This window comes from Aquarana catesbeiana, linkage group LG03, assembly GCF_042186555.1.
Source record: "Aquarana catesbeiana isolate 2022-GZ linkage group LG03, ASM4218655v1, whole genome shotgun sequence".
NCBI classification, from domain to species: domain Eukaryota; kingdom Metazoa; phylum Chordata; class Amphibia; order Anura; family Ranidae; genus Aquarana; species Aquarana catesbeiana.
Window position 1 is genome coordinate 429,620,516 of NC_133326.1, and position 19,151 is coordinate 429,639,666.

Sequence of the window (19,151 nt, forward strand, 5' to 3'; positions counted from 1 at the left end):
TTGCATGTTCTCCCTGTGCCTGCGTGGGTTTCCTCCGGGTACTCCGGTTTCCTCCCACACTCCAAAGACATGCTGGTAGGTTAATTGGATCCTGTCTAAATTGTCCCTAGTATGTATGAATGTGAGTTAGGGACCTTAGATTGTAAGCTCCTTGAGGGTAGGGACTGATGTGAATGTACAATGTATATGTAAAAGCGCTGCGTAAATTGACGGCGCTATATAAGTACCTGAAATAAATAAATAATATATATATATATATATATATATATATATATATATATATATATATATATATATATATATATATATAAAAAATACATTTTTTTTTTTTTTTACAACTCTATATATGAAATTCCTATGGTATGGGCCTAGCTAATATATCCTTAGAAAAAGCGAGTACCTTATCAGAAAATACTTTGAGAGAACCTGCAGAGTTGGGCAAACCTAGTGGTCAAAGGTGTATATGCCAGGAGTCAGGTCCCTATCATGGGTTTTTAGAAGTTTGATATGAAACGGTTGAGGTCAATATTCAGGCCTCCAGGATAGAGACCCCAACCTATATATCCACCTAGTCTCATTTTGTGACACTTTTTTTTTCCTTTTATTGTTGCCTCTCCAGTGGTCTTTTATCTGATCTATCCCATAGAATATAAGTCCTGTGGGGTCCTTCTGGTGTACCTCTTTAACCACTTGCCAACCAGCCGCTGCAGTTTTACTGCGGCAGAATGGCACGGCTGGGCGAAACGACATTGTTACGTCGCTTCACCCTGTGGCCACTAGGGGCGTGCGCCCGCTTCTCTCCCCCGGAGCCGACTGCTGGGCTCCCACGATCGCTCATGACACACCGAGATTCGGGATCTGTGTGTGTACACACAGATCCTGATTCTCTGAGGGGAGAAGAGACTGATCGTGTGTTCATACAAAGTATGAAAAGCGATCTGTCATCTCTCCCTTCAGTTAGAACAGAGAGAGGGAACGCAGTTAACCCCTTGATTGCCCCCTAGTGTTAACCCCTTCCCTGCCAGTGACCTTTTTACAGTAATCAGTGCATTTTTATAGCACTGATCACTGTATATAAATGCCAATGGTCCCAAAAATGTGCCAAAAGTGTCCGATGTGTCCACCATAATTAGGCAGTCACAATAAAAATCGCATATTACTAGTAAAAAAAATAATACAAATGCTATAAATCTATCCCCTATTTTGTAGGGGCTTTAACTTTTGCACAAACCAATATATGCTTATTGTGATTTTAATTATCAAAAATATGTAGAAGAATACATATCAGCCTAAACGGAGAAATTCGCTTTTTATTTTTTAAAAAATGGGGATATTTATTATAGCAAAAAGTACAAAATATTGTGGGTTTTTTCAAAATTGTTGCCCTTTTTTGTTTTGTTTGAAAGCACAAAAAATAACTGCAGAGATGATCAAATACCGCCAAAAGAAAGCTCTAGTTGTGAAAAAAGACGTCCATTTTGTTTGGGTGCAACTGCACGTTTGTCAGTTAAAGCGACGCAGTGCCCAATCACAAAAAATGGCTTGGTCATTCAGCAGCCAAATCTTCCTGGGCTGAAGCTGTTAGTGTCTAGAGAGATTATGTTTAGGGTAGCCTTTCCTTCTATTTGTGTTGCCTAATCTTCACACGTAAAGGCCTGGTAGGTCTGCCTAATACTGTAAACGGCATGGACATTCAATGACATAGGTGACGTGCATACTGTTGCATGTAATTCTCATTCGTTATTCTTTCTTTGTTACTCCAGATCTAAAGGATTCTTTTTTTTTTTCTCTCTGTGGTTTCTTGCTTTAGCCTAGGTTTCCACTATTGCGAGCTGAAAGTCACGCTATTTTACTGTGATTTTTATGCGACTCGAAACAATGCCTGTGTATTCTTGAGGTCTATGGACCTTAAGTCACATCAAAGTAGGACCAAAGTATTGCAGGGACTACTTTATAGTCACTGTGACATGAAGTCGCACAGATCTGAATGGTACCCATTGGAAATCATGGGTTATGACTTGTCATGTGACTTTGCAGTCCCAAGTCGCATGACAAGCCGCACTAGTGGAAACGTAGCCTTACTCTACATGGTAAACATTTCTGGCATCTATAAAACCCTTTCATGTCCAATAACAATTTTACGGTCTTTGGGGCGTCTATGCTATTATGAACCTGATGGTTCCTAAGAGTAGGGGCTCTTTTGTACACACATCTGGGTTTCTTTGGGAGAATCTTGGATAAGACCCTATCGGATTTCAGAATAGGCCAGTACTTCCTCACAATATATTCAGCTGATTGGTACTGTTAAACCCAGTGATAAGGGCCACTTCTGTATACAGTTCTGCATTCTTATCTTTCTTCACCAAGAGTGTATTCCTGCTTATATTTCTTACTTAATTTTTCAATTTCACTAAGTTCTTTTGGTATCCTTTCTCCTCAAATTTCTTTATCATAGCATCAGCTTGCATTTCGAAATCTTTTAAGGTATAGTTAGTTTCTTTGTAACCTCATTAGTTGACCTTTGGGAATATTCCCTTTCCATTTTGGATGGCAACATGAGGTTGGTATGTATCATTACGATTTGTTGGTTTGAAGAAATTTCTAGTATGTAATCTATCTGTTGGTGGTCCCAGCTACCGGTAAAGGAAATGCCATATTTGTTATGCTTGATATCGCCAAAAAAGGCCTCCAAAGATTCTACTGACCTTTCCCATAAAATGACATCTATGTATCTTTGGTAGAGTTTTAGTTGGGGTCCTTCACGTCTGTTAATATGTCCTCCTTCCCACATAGTCATAAAGAGGTTGGTGACACTGGGAGCATACCGAGCTCCCATTGCCACACCTTTTGGTTTGGACATATAAAAATTCTTCTTGTACCAAAAGTAGGTACTCTCCATGGCCATTTCAAGGCCCTCAAGAATAAACTCTATCTGCTCTTGTTTTAATTCTGTATTCCCGTGTCACGCCCTTTCTACTCCCTTCAGACCATCTTTCTGTACTATACTAGTGTAGCACTGACCCCTGAAGGTGCTGCTGATATGATTGGGCCTGTACTCTGCTATTCCACCCCTAATAACTTTGGCTCAAGCCACTTGACACAGCTGTGGAACAGTTTTGGTGTGAAGATAAACAAAAAAGGACAATCTCACAATAACAATATACCAATAATGTACCTTTACCATTACCTGGGTATCTGTTGTTCCACCTGTAGGAGAATGATCAACACTTCACACCAATTGTAATTAACCAGAGTGTAATTTTACTGAGACTGGTATAAAACAGTGGTTACAATAACTGCACTGTCACACAAACGTAATAGGACAATGCGATAAGTATTCACATATTATGTAAAGATTTCTTGAATGACCCCTGCAGGCACGTCTTCAAATGGGACTAGTGCCCAGAGTGACAATGCCTTGACACTGGGTACCTTCCCACTTCCAGCACACTGCACTAAGCACACAAATGCAAGGTTATCAAACACAACACAGTACAGTTTGCTCAAGAGCTCCCCCTTGAGTTATGATGTGGTCCTTTGTTACTGTAACTGAACACAAGACCTCTCAGTAAAAGTTGTAGTCTCTGGTCTTCTGTCTTCTGCTAGCTATTATACTACAGTGCTTGTTTGTAATCCAAGGGTTTAACAAGCAAAGAAGTAACATAAGCTGATGATTTAGAACAGTTCCTGCGGTGCACACACTTATAACTGCCTCTGGTATAGTCATCTTTGAACCGCCACAGTGTCAGCTCTTAGTAAAGTATAGGCTTTAGGCCTGCTTGAACTCATTCTATTTGAATGAGACCCCTCTGCAGAAGGTCTCAGCAACACTATGGTATGAGTCTAAGTATGTTAAGTGCGTTAAATAACTTCTGGGGGTCCGCCCTCTCACCACACCAGGCCTGGAATGTTAGAAGTCTCTGCTCCGCGTCTGAGTCCTGCTGCTGGCCAGCTCCGTCGCGCTGCTCCGCAAGATGACTGGGACCCTCAAATGGCTCCGTCAGGTGTCTCTGGATCCTTCCCAATCTGATCACACTACTTCCTATATCCTTAATTGTTTTCCAAATATTCTTATTTTTAGATTTTCTAGTGTAGTTTGAATAAATTCTGTACATTCTGGTGGTTTCTGTTCTACATTCATGGCAAAGTGTTTTTTCAAGTTAATTTTTCTCAGAAATTTCTGTAGGTCAATGTAGACCTTGAATTTGTCCATATTCTTATCTGAAGCAAACTAGACCCAAATCTAAAATTCTCATTTTTTTCAGAAGAATTTTCATCACTCAAAATAAAAATTCCAGCTCCTAATATTCCCTTTTTCTTCCTCCCTCGTTTTCCTATTGTCTGTTTCCTCTTTTTCTATGATTCTGTGTTTGTCCCGATTCCCTCTCTTGATTGTCGACCCATCCATTCCGTATGTGTCCCTTCTCTCTGTGGATATGGATATCTGATTCCCATTAAACCCATGATTCCGCTTTATATTCCTGGGAGGTCAGCGCCATCTCTGCGGTCTTCCTATATTTCCATGGTACCCCCTCCATCCTGGTGCCTTTTGTGGGCTGTGATCGTTCCATCTCTCTGGAAAAATCCCTTTCTTCCACAAACCTTCTCCCCTGATTGAAATTACGGTGTGGGGTATATTGTCCCCCTCTTCTGAGGGGGGGGAGAATCTGTTATTGGTAGGGATAGTAAATCTTGGGGTTAATTGGGATCTCTTCTATGGGGGTCCATATTGGTTTTCCCTCCTACCAGAATCTCTGGTTTGATAATTTGCGTGTTCTAGATGGTCATTCTTGTCTTTGTAAGGGGGTACGGTCTCATGTGGGGTGTCTCAAAAGGTCTCTCCTCCTACCTCTTCTAATCCTTCACCCGAGCCTTCATCCATAGATATAATATATCTACTTCAGTAATCATCTACATATCTAAGTAAGATCAGCAGGAAGACTGGGTGATCTGTGAACTCATAAATATATCATAAACATAAGACGCCTACAGTACATAAATAACATACCATTTGTGAATGTACAATCCGTTTAAGTTTGAACTCGCATATTGCCTATTTCTAAGACCAGGTATACTTTTAGCATTGGTATTTGACCTTTTTAATTAAACCCTTAAGTGCAAATGTTCACAGCATTCTTTCAACATTTTATACTGGGAAGGTAGTATGTTGGCAAAATTACAGTGTAGCTAAATATTATATAGTTTGGTACTTTGGGAACATGCTATGGTAGGGTGCGTGGGGTGTGTTTTTTTTTTTTTTTTTTTTCCCCTCCCCCACCCCCATCTAAGATACAATGTAGGATGTTGATCATACAGAAACCTTGCTTAATTTGGCCGATCACCTTTCTTAACTTCTTCCTTTTTTTTTTTTTTTTTTTTCAGGTTCTTGAAAACTCAGAAGGTGCCAGAACAACTCCTTCTGTTGTTGCCTTTTCAGCCGATGGGGAACGACTAGTTGGAATGCCAGCCAAGAGGCAAGCGGTGACAAATCCCAACAACACATTTTATGCTACGAAACGCCTTATTGGTCGTCGCTTCGATGATGCTGAAGTACAAAAAGATATGTAAGAGCCAATTTCTACTTCCTTTTGTGGCTGACTTGGTTTAATAAAGGGGAACTATATGGGCCCATTAACACCTATGCATGTTACCATGCATGCACGTGTTTCCAGCCTCAGTGTTCTTAAAGGGATTGGTTGGAGATACTGGATCCTAAGCCCAGTTTACCTTATTAAGTGAAGTGCAGTGACTCCGATTAGGCTGCTCTTGTATATGTAGAGTCCTCTGGAAGGTGATCTGGCCAAAACGCAAGAGATTTGGTGAAGAGAGCATCGTGAAAGTTAAGTATAAATGGATTAAACTCATTCTTTTCCTCAAAATTCTATAAATCATACCCCATTATGACAACGTGAAAGAAGTTTGTTTGAAACTTGCAAACTTATTAAAAATAAATGAAAAAATCACATGTACACAGGTAGAAGGAAGGAGTTGGGCCTTAAGTACTGTTAAGGGTCAGGGATCGTCCCTATTGATTTTTTTTTTTTTTTTTTTTTTTTCATACCTCATATAGTATGTATGTACAAATATTATATGTAACTTGGACAGTCCCGCCTGTCGGCCATTCTTGTGTCTTTGAGACTTGAATTGGTCTTGACTGTCCTTGCAGAGCCCACTTTTTGAGCCAATCAGGGGATTCTGTTGGTCCTTTTTTCTCAGAAGGTGGCTTCTTTGGTTTCTATCACTTCACGAAGTGTAGTGTCAGTTTTGGCAGCTTTTTCATGCAGGGAGCCATTCTTGGTCTCACATCACAAGGTGATGTTGCGTCCTCATCCATTTTTCTTAAAGTGATTTCTAGTTTTTCATTTGAATCAGGACAGTGTCTTGTCTTTTATTTTCTCCTAAATCCACAATCGGCAGAAGAAAGATCGCTACCTACTTTAGAGGTAGTTCAGACGCTCAGGGTCTACTTGAGTTGTCGTCACAAGTCAGGAATCCTAGTTGTGCTGCCAGAAGAGCCCAGGAAGGGCAGGAGGCATCCATGTCAAATATTTAGGAGTGGATCTGCCAGTTTATCAATGATGCCTATGGTTTAAATGGCAAAAAAAAATATTTTTTTCTCGGTAGAGATTCTCTGCCAGGTGTGGGAGTATCTCGGGCCATCCATCATCGGATGTTGGTGTCCCAGGGGTACAAGACCACTATTTGGTCTTTGGTTTATACATCTACAGGGTTTTTACCAGGTCCATGTCAATTGTGTAGAAAATACTGCCTTTGGCCTCAGCGTATTACAAATGAGAGTAGGGCCTCCTTTGGTGGCAGTTTCTATAATAGTGTCTCCTTCCCCTCAGGGGCATTGCTTTATGACATCCTAGATAGTCATTATTATGGTGCTCTGTGTCCGTGATGTACAATAAAGAAAAATGGATTTTCTTTATCGTACATCATAGGACACAGAGCCTCAAGTATTTACTTAGTGGGTTATGGGCCTACCTTCAGGTGTTGACACTGGTATAACCAATACAGGAAGTTGACTCCGCTATATAACACCTCCTCCTTCCCAGAGTACCTCAGTTTTTTTTTTTTTTGCCAGTGTCTAAAGGTGTTGGTCACGAGTGAAGATGTGCTCTGAGGAGCTCAAAGGAGGGATCCATGCTGGCAGGGGAGTTGCTAGGTCTGCAAAAGATCTGGGGCTAGAGCCCATAGCAGCGGTCACCAACCTTTTTGCATGCCCGCAGAGGGGGGGACCAGTGGTAAGCAATTTTTCACGGGCGATGGCTGATGTTGGCGCATCAATCATCATGGAATAATGGTTGATATGGTGTCAGGGTGATTAACCACTTGAGCCCCGGACCATTATGCTGCCTAAGGACCAGAGGTCTTTTTCCAATTTGGCACTGCGTCGCTTTAACTGCTAATTGCGCGGTCATGCAATGCTGTACCCAAACGAAATTTGCGTCCTTTTCTTCCCACAAATAGAGCTTTCTTTTGATGGTATTTGATCACCTCTGCAGTTTTTATTTTTTGCGCTATAAACGGAAAAAGACCGAAAATTTTGAAAAAAAATGATATTTTCTACTTTTTGTTATAAAAAAAAAATCCAATAAACTAAATTTTAGTCATACATTTAGGCCAAAATGTATTCGGCCACATGTCTTTGGTAAAAAAAAATGTCAATAAGCATATATTTATTGGTTTGCGCAAAAGTTATAGCGTCTACAAACTAGGGTACATTTTCTGTAATTTACACAGCTTTTAGTTTATGACTGCCTATGTCATTTCTTGAGGTGCTAAAATGGCAGGGCAGTACAAAACCCCCCCAAATGACCCCATTTTGGAAAGTAAACACCCCAAGGAAATTGCTGAGAGGCATGTTGAACCCATTGAATATTTATTTTTTTTTGTCCCAAGTGATTAAATAATGACAAAAAAAAAAAAAAAAAAAATTTACAAAAAGTTGTCACTAAATGATATATTGCTCACACAGGCCATGGGCCTATGTGGAATTGCACCCCAAAATACATTCAGCTGCTTCTCCTGAGTATGGGGATACCACATGTGTGGGACTTTTTGGGAGCTTAGCCGCGTACGGGGCCCCGAAAACCAAGCACCGCCTTCAGGATTTCTAAGGGTGTAAATTTTTGATTTCACTCTTCACTGCCTATCACAGTTTCGGAGGCCATGGAATGCCCAGGTGGCACAAACCCCCCCCAAATGACCCCATTTTGGAAAGTAGACACCCCAAGCTATTTGCTGAGAGGCATGGTGAGTATTTTGCAGCTCTCATTTGTTTTTGAAAATGAAGAAAGACCAGAAAAAACTTTTTTTTTTTTTTCGTTTTTCAATTTTCAAAACTTTGTGACAAAAAGTGAGGTCTGCAAAATACTCACTATACCTCTCAGCAAATAGCTTGGGGTGTCTGCTTTCCAAAATGGGGTCATTTGGGGGGGTTTTGAACTGTCCTGGCATTTTATGCACAACATTTAGAAGCTTATGTCACACATCACTCACTCTTCTAACCACTTGAAGACAAAGCCCTTTCTGACACTTTTTTTGTTTACATGAAAAAGTTATTTTTTTTTTGCCAAAAAATTACTTTGAACCCCCAAACATTATATATTTTTTTAAAGCAAATGCCCTACAGATTAAAAAGGTGGGTGTTTCATTTTTTTTTTCACACAGTATTTGTGCAGCGATTTTTCAAACGCATTTTTTGGGGAAAAAACACACTTTTTTTAAAATTTTAATGCACTAAAACACACTATATTGCCCAAATGTTTGATGAAATAAAAAAGATGATCTTAGGCCGAGTACATGGATACCAAACATGACGTGCTTTAAAATTGCGCACAAACGTGCAGTGGCAACAAAATAAATACATTTTTAAAAGCCTTTACAGGTTACCACTTTAGATTTACAGAGGAGGTCTACTGCAAAAATTACTGCCCTCGATCTGACCTTCGCGGCGATACCTCATATGCATGGTGCAATTGCTGTTTACGTTTGACGACAGACCACCGCTTGCGTTCGCCTTAGCGCGAGAGCAAGGGGAGACAGGGGTGCTTTTTTTTTTTTTTTTTTTTTTTTTTTTTTTTTTTATTAATCATTTTTATTGTTATCTCGGGGAATGTAAATATCCCCTATGATAGCAATAGGTAGTGACAGGTACTCTTTTTTGAAAAAATTGGGGTCTATTAGACCCTAGATCTCTCCTCTGCCCTCAAAGCATCTGATGACACCAAGATCGGTGTGATAAAATGCTTCCCCAATTTCCCAATGGCGCTATTTACATCTGGCGAAATCTAAGTCATAAAATGCTCGTAGCTTCCGGTTTCTTAGGCCATAGATGTTTGGAGCCACTCTGGTCTCTGATCAGCTCTATGGTCAGCTGGCTGAATCACTGGCTGCATTCTCAGGTTCCCTGTTGAGACAGGAGAGCCAGAGAAAAACACGGAAGACGGTGGGGGGGCATTCCCTCCCACGGCTTGTAAAAGCAGTCTAGAGGCTAATTAGCCGCTAGGATTGCTTTTACATGAAAGCCGACCGCTGGCTGAAAAGAATGATACCAAGATGATACCTAAACCTGCAGGCATCATTCTGGTATAACCATTCAAAGTCGTGAATGGCGTACCTGAAGACAAAAAAATGGTTAACAATAAAGCACAGTAAACGGTAAAGTATAAAAAATTGCATACCTGAAAAGCAAACATGATAAAACATAATAACAATAAAACATTGCAGAATAGAATACAGTAAAAAAGAGCAGAACAAGAGAGAGAGAACAATAAAACGACAACTATTTTTTTTTATTTTATATATATATATATATATATTTTATACTTTTTATACTTTTTTATACTTTTTATACTTTTTTTGTAACTAACTTTTATAACGGTAACCGGTTCCAGGTTCGGGTCTCTCAAAATGCGATGGCATCTTGGGAGACCCTGTGAAAGTGTGCCTAGTCTGTGCAATGCTGTACCCTACGCTAATACTCAACTAATGAATGGTAGCGTTCAAAACATTCACCAATGCAAAGACCAGGATTGTCAGGACAGGAGGGACAATAATAGCGGGTGTCACGCCTATATCCGCGCTTGCTGCAGACACGACATCTTTTTTGGGGGTTCGTTGGGTAGGGGTACTCGGGAGGACATAAAGAAAATGCCTCTCATGCAGCCGACTGCATTTGGTTGGGGATGTGAATGGGGGAAGTACGGGTGCTGCAGAAGTGGTGGGTTCCCAATTAGGATTGGCGAATGCAGCAGGAAGGGCACTATGGGCACGACGGGCCTGTGTTTGTCTTTTTGGTGGCAGCGGGACACTACTTGTGCTTGCCACCTCACCAGCTTGAACTGCACTTATGGGACTCGCCACGTCCCCAAGTGTTACTGCAGTGCTGGTTTGACTACGACCAGGGTGTACTAGGCCGCTGGCGCTTGCCAGTTCAATAAAAAGCTACCAAAAAAACTGTTAGCAATCGCAAGGATCAGGCCTGACTCTGCGAACACTGCAGTTATGCGTTTAGTGTTTTGTAAGTGACAGTGATCGATCGATACTGCACTTGGGTGGGCTGAGCTGGGCCGGGCGGAGTGGCAAAATGCAGGTGCTAGCAGGTATCTGGGCTGATCCCGCTAACACTGCGTTTTTGGGAACCCTAAACTGCTGGGGACGCTAGTATAGATCTGATCGGATCAGATATTGATCCGTTCAGATACTATACCACTAAGGAAGGTGTACGGTGCGTGCGTGGGTGTTAGCGGTACTGGCGCTAATCTGACGCTGCTTGGGGCTGGTGCTTGCCAGTTCACCAAAATACTACCAAAAAAACTGTTAGCGATGGCAGGGATCAGGCCTGACTCTGCGAACGCTGCAGTTATGCATTTAGTGTTTTGTAAGTGTCAGTGATCGATCGATACTGCACTTGGGTGGGCTGGGCCGGGCGGAGGGGCAAAACGCAGGTGCTAGCAGGTATCTGGGCTGATCCCGCTAACACTGCGTTTTTGGGAACCCTAAACTGCTGGGGACGCTAGTATAGATCTGATCGGATCAGATATTGATCCGATCAGATACTATACCACTAAGGGAGGCGTATGCTGCGTGCGTGGGTGTTAGCGGTACTGGCGCTAATCTGACGCTGCCTGGGGCGACGCATATCACCGCCGGGCGATCAGGGGGCTAAACCTTTATTCGGTAATAAACGGCGGGTGCCCTGACACTAAAAAAAATAAACAAACTAACCAGCGTCACCCGTAACACTTATACGGTGATGAGTGGTGAAAGGGTTAACTAGGGGGCCATCAAGGGGTTAAAACATTTATTAGGTAGTATATGGGGGTCCCTGTCGCTATAAAACGCTGACGGCGAACCTAAATATTTAGGTCCCTAACTAGCATCACCAGCGACACTAATACAGCGATCAGAAAAATGATCGCTTAGCGACACTGGTGACGGGGGGTGATCAAGGGGTTAAAACTTTATTAGGGGGGTATCCTAGACCTAAAGGGGGCTAATATTCACTGTCCCAACACTGCAACTGTCACAAACTGACACCATGCAGTAATCAGAAAAAAAAAAAAAAAAAAAAAACTGCTGGTGTCAGTTTGTGACAGGGAGGGGGGGGCGATCGGGGGGGGGGGGGGGGGGGAATCGGGGTGTTTTGTGTGCCTGGCATGTTCTACTGTGTTGTGTAGTGTTGGTGCACTCACAGTGAAGTCTTCTCTCCTTGGCGCTGCAACGGAATACCGAGCCGAGGAGAGATGACATCATTTCCTTTGCTGCTGTTTAGCATACAGCAGCAAAGGAAGTGATCTGATTGGCCGGCGGCGATCGTGAGGGGGGGGGCCACGAACGGATGGTCTCCCCCTCACCTCTGATCGCCGCTGGACAAAAGACGACCGCCTCGGGCACCGGGGGGGGGGGGGGGGTCCGATCGGACCCCCCACCCGTGGAAGGCAAATCACGTATATATACGTGATTTTGCCTGTCCGTGTCACCTTGCCGACGTAAATCGGCGTGAGGCGGTCGTCAAGTGGTTAAAGTGCATTATTTCTATTGTTACATTCTAATATATAATGAAGTGGTTCAACTCACTAAACTGCAGAATTAGTGGGAGCCCTGGGTGTTACTTGCCACCGTCGCCTGTCACCAGATGCAGCGTGTTACTTGCCACCGTCACCTGCCACTAGATGTGGATTGTCACTTGTCATGTCACCTGTCACCAGAGGTAGATTGTCACTTGCCATTTTCACCTGGCAGCAGATGTGGATTGTCTCTTGCCACCATTTGCAGATTCACTTGCCACATCTCTTGCCACCATTTGCAGATTGTCACTTGCCACGTCACCGGCCACCAGATGTGGGTTGTCACTTGCCATGCCAGCCAGTGCCACCAAATGTGCATTGACGCTGCATTGGTGGCAGGCTGACAGCACTGGTCCATTTAGGAAGAGCAGGAGAGCGGTGATGCGGGGTGGGCAGTGAGAGATGTCATCTCGCTGCTCCCCGTCGCACCTCCGACATTGCAGCCAGACCCCCTTGCTTCAAAGTGGAGCTCCACGATGACCGTGCTGTGAGGGCGGAAGTGCGCCGATTTGTGGCGGACAGTGAGAGATTGTCATCTCTCTGCTGCTCGCCATACCTCGCTCCCAAAGTGAAGAGGCGAGGCTGTGAAGAGCTCGCTTCTTTCCTCTCCTCCGCCTCTCTCATGCAGCCAGCTCGCCTGCTGCAGCAGCTGCAACCCGCTGGTTAGGCAGGCACCCTGTGGCAAGAGACTCGGGGCTATGGGCCCCAGATTTGGGGCTATAGCCCCAATAGCCACCCCCTAGCAACGCCCCTGCATGCTGCATTTAAAAAACCTCCACAACCGGATCCATCCTCGCCACTGAGGCCATAGGATTGTACCTGGACCTCGATTCAGGAACAAGGTTTTGCCTGTACAAATCAGATTTGTTGCGCTAACACAATATTGTTGGGTACAATAACAAAAATATGGGGTATAGGTGTAGCGCTATTAAAAAGCGAAAATAATACAAAAGTTTGTATGCTCAATAATGAGGAAAGTTCCAAATTTGTTTTAATTCTGAATCTGTTAATGAGGAATCTTTGTTGAGATGAAAAGGAAAGAACCCATCACCAACACCCAAAAAAACTGATCCTTACCATCAGCAAATGGGTTATACAGCACAGCATTAGTAGGTTGTATCCACGTTTACTCACAATCAAAAGAAACTCCCCTTGATGCCTAGAAATCCTCACTCCACTGATCGACCATGAAATATATATGCCTTTCCCCAGGATGGTTTAGCCATGAAAGTGCACTCCAAAGACATAGCACGATAATCACATATGCAAGGCAATGAAAAAGAACTCATTGCGCAGACATTCCAAGCAGAAACTACGTTATTCATCATAAACTCACGAATAAAAACTCGCATGTAAGAAGTATGTCAGGCAAAAAAGGAAAGCGACCAGCGCTTCCTACCAGTAAGATGGCCGCCGCTCCTCCGTTCTCTCCAATGCGTCACTCGTCCCTTTGCTCCGCCCGATGTTTCGTCAAACGTGCGTCTTCAGGGACCACGCCCCTGAAACAATACGTGATGTTTCAGCTTCACAGTCTGAAGTACAGAGCCTTACAGAGATGGTTTTCTCCGCTTTCATGCTACCCCTAACAGAGTTAGCTGAAGGTCTGGTCTCCTCCTTGGGTTCCCTGAAACCTTTACAGCCTTTGCATGCGTTTCCTATCCACGCATTACTAGAAAAGCTTATTTATACCGAATTGGATCATCCAGATAAGCATTTTTCCCCTCCAAAGAGATTATCAATTCTCTATCCTATGAAGGAAAAATTCACAAAAAGATGGAAAGTTCCAGCAGTTGATGCTGCAATTTCCAGTGTGAATAAAAGTTTAACTTGTCCAGTAGACAATGCACATATGCTTAAAGATCCAACAGATAAAAAGTTAGAAGGCCTGTTGAGATCCTCTTTCTTTAGCAGGGACCGTGACTCAGCCTGCAATTGCAGCTATAGGCATCTGTCAGTCTTTTAAGGACCAGTTCACAGATGCTCTTAATGAGTTCCCTGCACAACAGGCCCGGAGTTGGCCGAGCTACCAAAAGCATTATGTTTTGCCATAGATGCTATGAAGGATTCTATTCCTCAGGTATCATGCCTTGCGCTTGTACTACACATGCAAAGGACCCTTTAGTTAAAGGGTTGGTCAGCTGAAGCGCCTTGCAAGAACCTTCTAACTAGTTTTCACTTTAAGGGAGAACAACTATTTGGCGATAGTTTGGATAAATGCATCCAAACAATTTCTAGCGGAAAGAGTACTCTTTTGCCAGTCAAAAAAAATTATAAACATCCTTCGTTTAGCTGCACTTTTTTTCCCACGCTAGGTGCATCCAGCTCTAGGCAGGGGCGACTGTCTCCGACGTCACTCTAGAGGGAGACCTCAGGGTCAAACCCAGGCACAAGGGAAGACCTGGGGCCGCAAGTCTGCAAAGCAGAATACCAAGGCCTTGTCATGAAGAGGCATCGCCCCTCACCAAGGTGGGGGGGGGGAAGACTTCTGAGATACTCAGAAGTCTGGCAAAGGGAAATTCAGGACAGATGGACTCTCTCCACAGTGTCTCTAGGATACAAGCCAGAATTTCGAGAGTTTCCACCGTCTCGCTTTCTGAGATCAAAGGTTCCCAAGGATCCAGGGAAAAGGCAATCCCTGTTGTAAGCATTATACCGATTATTGGCTCAAGGGGTGATCATACAGATTCCCACACGAGCAAGGTTTGGGGTTTTACTCAAACCTGTTTTCGGTACCAAAGCCAAATGGGGTTGTCAGACCAATTCTATATCTATGGAATCTAAATCAATTCCTGAAGATCCGCTCCTTTCGCATGGAGTCAGTCAAGTCACTAGTTTCCATCCTACAAGGAGAACTTCTGGCATCCATTGACATCAGAGATGCATATCTGCATGTCCCTATATTTCCTCCTCACCAGAGGTTTTTGCGGTTCGAAGTAGGACAGCACTTTCAGTTTGTAGCCTTGCCCTTCGGGCTTGCTACAGCATCCCGGGTATTCACAAAAGTACTAGCCCCACCTCTAGCCAGGTTAAGGGGACAGGGCATAACTGTCTTGGCTTACTTAGACGATCAATTAATAGACCAGTCAGTGGCTCGCTTGAAACAAGACCAATTCCATTTGAGACTGTTTCAAAACCGTATCCTGTCTGCTTGGAACAAGATGATTCAAGCTTTGGATTTGCCAATGCGGCTGTCCCCTCGAGTGTCCCAAAGCCTCAGTTGGTGGTTACTAACTTGGAACCTGCTGAAGGGAAAGTCCTTCAGACCAATTATCTGGAAAGTAGTACCGTCAGATGCCAGCCTTTAAGGCTAGGGAGCAGTACTAGAGAAGACTACTGTCCAGGGACAGTGGTCAAGAACCAGAAGAGCCTTTGCCCATCAACATCCTAGAGATTTGGGCAGTGTATCTGGCTCTGAGAGCCTGGACCTCCAGGCTAAAGAATTGTCCTGTCAGGATCCAATCTGACAATGCCACGACTCTGGCATATATCAATCACCAAAGGGGCACCAAAAGTCTTTCGGCTCAGAGAGGTGAACCAGATTCTAACTTGGGCAGAAAAGAATGTCCTATGCCTATCGGCAGTTTTTTCATTCCGGGAGTAGAGAATTGGCAGGCGGACTACTTAAGTAGCCAGCGGTTATTCCCGGGGGAATAGTCTCTTCATCCCGAGATTTTTCAGGCTGTTTGCCAAAGATGGGGGACACCGGACGTAGACCTTCTAGCATCCAGATTCAATACGAAGCTAGTCAACTTTTTGTGTCCAGGACAAGGGACCCACTCGCATACGGAACAGATGCGTTGGTGACCCCATGGGATCAGTTTTCACTGATCTATGCATTTCCCCCGATTCAATTGCTGCCTCGACTTCTTTGCAGGCTCAAGCTGGAAAGAAAGCCGACAATACTGGTAGCACCAGCATGGCCTAGGAGGTCATGGTACGCGGAAATCGTGAAGATGGCAGCGGATGACCCGTGGTCCCTCCCACTAAGGCTAGACCTGCTATCACAGGGGCCGATAATCCATCCTACTTTACGAACGCTAAATTTAACGGCCTGGCTATTGAGACCCACATTCTGAAGAAACGTGGGCTTTCCAGGCAGGTTGTCTCTACTTTGATGCTAGGAAGCCAGTTTCCAGAGCTATATGTTAGTCTGGAAGGCTTATGTTTCCTGGTGTTAATCCAAGGGTTGGCACCCTTGGGGATATATCAAAGGCATTGAAAAGAAGATGCTAGTTACTATGTACACTCACAGGGTGACACTGTGAGTGTACAGATAAGTGTTGCCAGCGTCCCAATAGTGGGCAATGGAAAAAAGGCTAGAAAAATTGACTTTTGGGCACACGGATAAGTCGTCTAAAAGTAATAAGTTGTTTTTATTTGGTAAGCAGTTGATTCATCAGCAGACGCTGATGTGACACCAGGAGATCTATCCACACCATGCATTTTGGCTCCAGATTCTCAGAGGTGTCAACCTCTCTGAGCTGTATACCAATTTTCTACAGTGTCCAAACAGACTATATAACCAGATTAATGCTGGCTTAATCATTAGCACCGTTGCTGCCTGTGTGTTGGTGTTCATTTATCATCTTGGACATATCTACATAAATCTGCCTACCAACCACATACTACTAGTTTTCTTGCGTTTGACAATTACACGACTGTTATTTTCCTGAAGAAGTGTTTCTGTACGCGCAACATGTCGAGCAACTGAATGAATTTTGTGCCTGGATACACACCCTGACCCCACAGTATTCCTCCTTTACTTGGATAGTACTCCGGGAACTCTAATTGTTGTCCGATTTGAATGTATTACTATACCTTGGGACTACAATAAGTGGTGTCAAAGTTTGTGTGGGGCTTATAGCAACATTTCTTATGAATGTTATATGTATTTATATGTTACACTTATTAATCAACTGCTTACCAAATAAAAACAACGTATTACTTTTAGACGACTTATCCGTGTGCCTAAAAAGTCAATTTTTCTAGCTAGTTTTTTCCATATATCATAGGCAGAATTCTTGCCTTTCTACAATTAGGCGTAGAGATGAAATGGCCCTGAGTCCTATTAAGAGCCAAGTCTCAGCCTTATCAAGTTTATTTCAAAGACCGCTTGCTACGCATTCTTTAGTCCCTTAACCCTTGGGACTTGAATTTAGTTTTGTCGGTGTTACAAAAACAGCCATTTGAACCGATACAGCATATTCCTTTAGTCCTTTTGACAAGGAAGCTGGTATTTTTGATTGCTATATCCTCAGCAAGGAGGGTTTCAGAATTGGCTGCTTTTTCCTGTAAAGAGCCATATTTGATCATTCATGAGGACAGAGTGGTGTTACGCCCTCGTCCAGGCTTTTTGCCAAAAGTGGTTTCAGGGTTTCATCTGAATGAAGATATTGTCCTGCCATCGTTTTTTCCCAAAACCATGTTTCAGGGAAGATAAGTCACTTCATTGACTTGATGTGGTGAGAGCAGTGAAAATCTAGTTAAAGAAAACTGCTCAGATTCGTAAGACTGGGGTCTTATTTATTCTGCCGGAGGGTCCTAAGAAAGGACAGGCAGCGTTGAAATCCACTGTCGCTAAGTGGATTCGGCAAGTTATAATTCAAACTTATGATTTAAAGGGAAAGATTCCCCACTTTCAAGTTAAAGCGCACTCTACAAGAGCGGTTGGTGCTTCTTGGGCAGTGCGTCACCAGGCCTCCATGTCTCAGATCTGCAAGGCCGCGACTTGGTCTTCAGTGCATACATTCACAAAATTTGGTGGATGTAAGATGGAATGAGGATATCGCCTTCGGGTGCAGTTTGCTGCAGGCAGCAGTATAAGTCCTCAGGTCTGGGGGTTGCCCTACGGGTTGTGTCTCCCTCCCCTCAAGTAGCATTGCTATGGGACATCTCACTAAGTAAATACTTGAGGCTCTGTGTCTTATGATGTATGATAAAGAAAACAGGATTTTTAAAACAGCTTACCTGTAAAATCCTTTTCTTGGAGTACATCATAGGACACAGAGCTCCCGCCCCTCTGTTTTATGGAGTGTAAGTATTTTGCTTGGCTACAAAAACTGAGGTACTCCTGGAAGGAGAAAGGGTTATACAGGGGAGTCAACTTCCTGAATTGGTTGTACCAGTGTCAACACCTGAAGGTAGGCCCATAACCTACTAAGTAAATACTTGAGACTCTGTGTCCTATGTCCTATGATGTACACCAAGAAAAGGATTTTACAGGTAAGCGGTTTAAAAATCCTATTTTTAATACAGCTTACCTGTAAAATCCTTTTTTTTTGAGTACATCACAGGACACAGAGGTCCCTCCCCTCTTTTCTGGGCTCTTCATTGCTTGCTACAAAAACTGAGGTACTTCCTGTATGGGAGGGGTTATATGGGGGGAACTTTCTTTCTATTGGTTGCCAGTGTCCAATCACCTAAAGGGTAGCGTATAACCCAGATAGTCATTATTATGGTGCTCTGTGTCCCGTGATGTACTCCAAGAAAAGGATTTTACAGGTAAGCTGTATTAAAAATCCATTTTTTTTTCTTGACCTTTCTTGCACTACAGGTGCCAATAATGGCCAACAATAAACTCATATTAATTTTAAATTGATGATATTAAAAAATCGAATATAATACAATTGTATATAAAAATATTTTCCGTATCGGTTTTCGACCTAGTGCATCCTTCATTTTCAATACCAAAATTTCCATTCGGTGCACCCCAAATAAAATATACATTTTTTTTTTTTTTTTTTTTTTTTTTTTATTATTCTGCCTCCATTATTTGCTCTCGGAAGATTCCTGCTTTCGTTTATCTGGGAGCTACATTGTACACTGTTGCTGTTGAATGGTAGTGCTGAATTGTTTAAGTTTTTTTATTTTTAACTTTTATGTGAAAAACGTCTAATAAAAAAAAATTTCCACAAAAAAAAAAAAAAAACAGATCTAGACCAATCAAACACAACAAAATCCCAGCATGGGACCCCTCCACGGTCCTTAAGGGTTTACTGTCATCCCCATTCGAACCCTTGGTTCAGATAAACCTCTTATTTTAAAAACTGTACTCTTAGTGGCCTTGGTCTC

The 19,151-nt window shown here is 43.0% G+C and overlaps 1 protein-coding gene across 1 annotated transcript in view; it reads left to right on the forward strand.

Annotated features, from left to right (window-relative positions):
- The window catches only part of HSPA9 (heat shock protein family A (Hsp70) member 9), a gene marked incomplete in the record, with an annotated part of 514,139 nt that overhangs the window by 128,388 nt on the left and 366,600 nt on the right, over positions 1-19,151 (forward strand). The window contains 1 exon segment of the mRNA XM_073620776.1: positions 5,383-5,564. Coding sequence (XP_073476877.1) covers positions 5,383-5,564 — 182 coding nt within the window.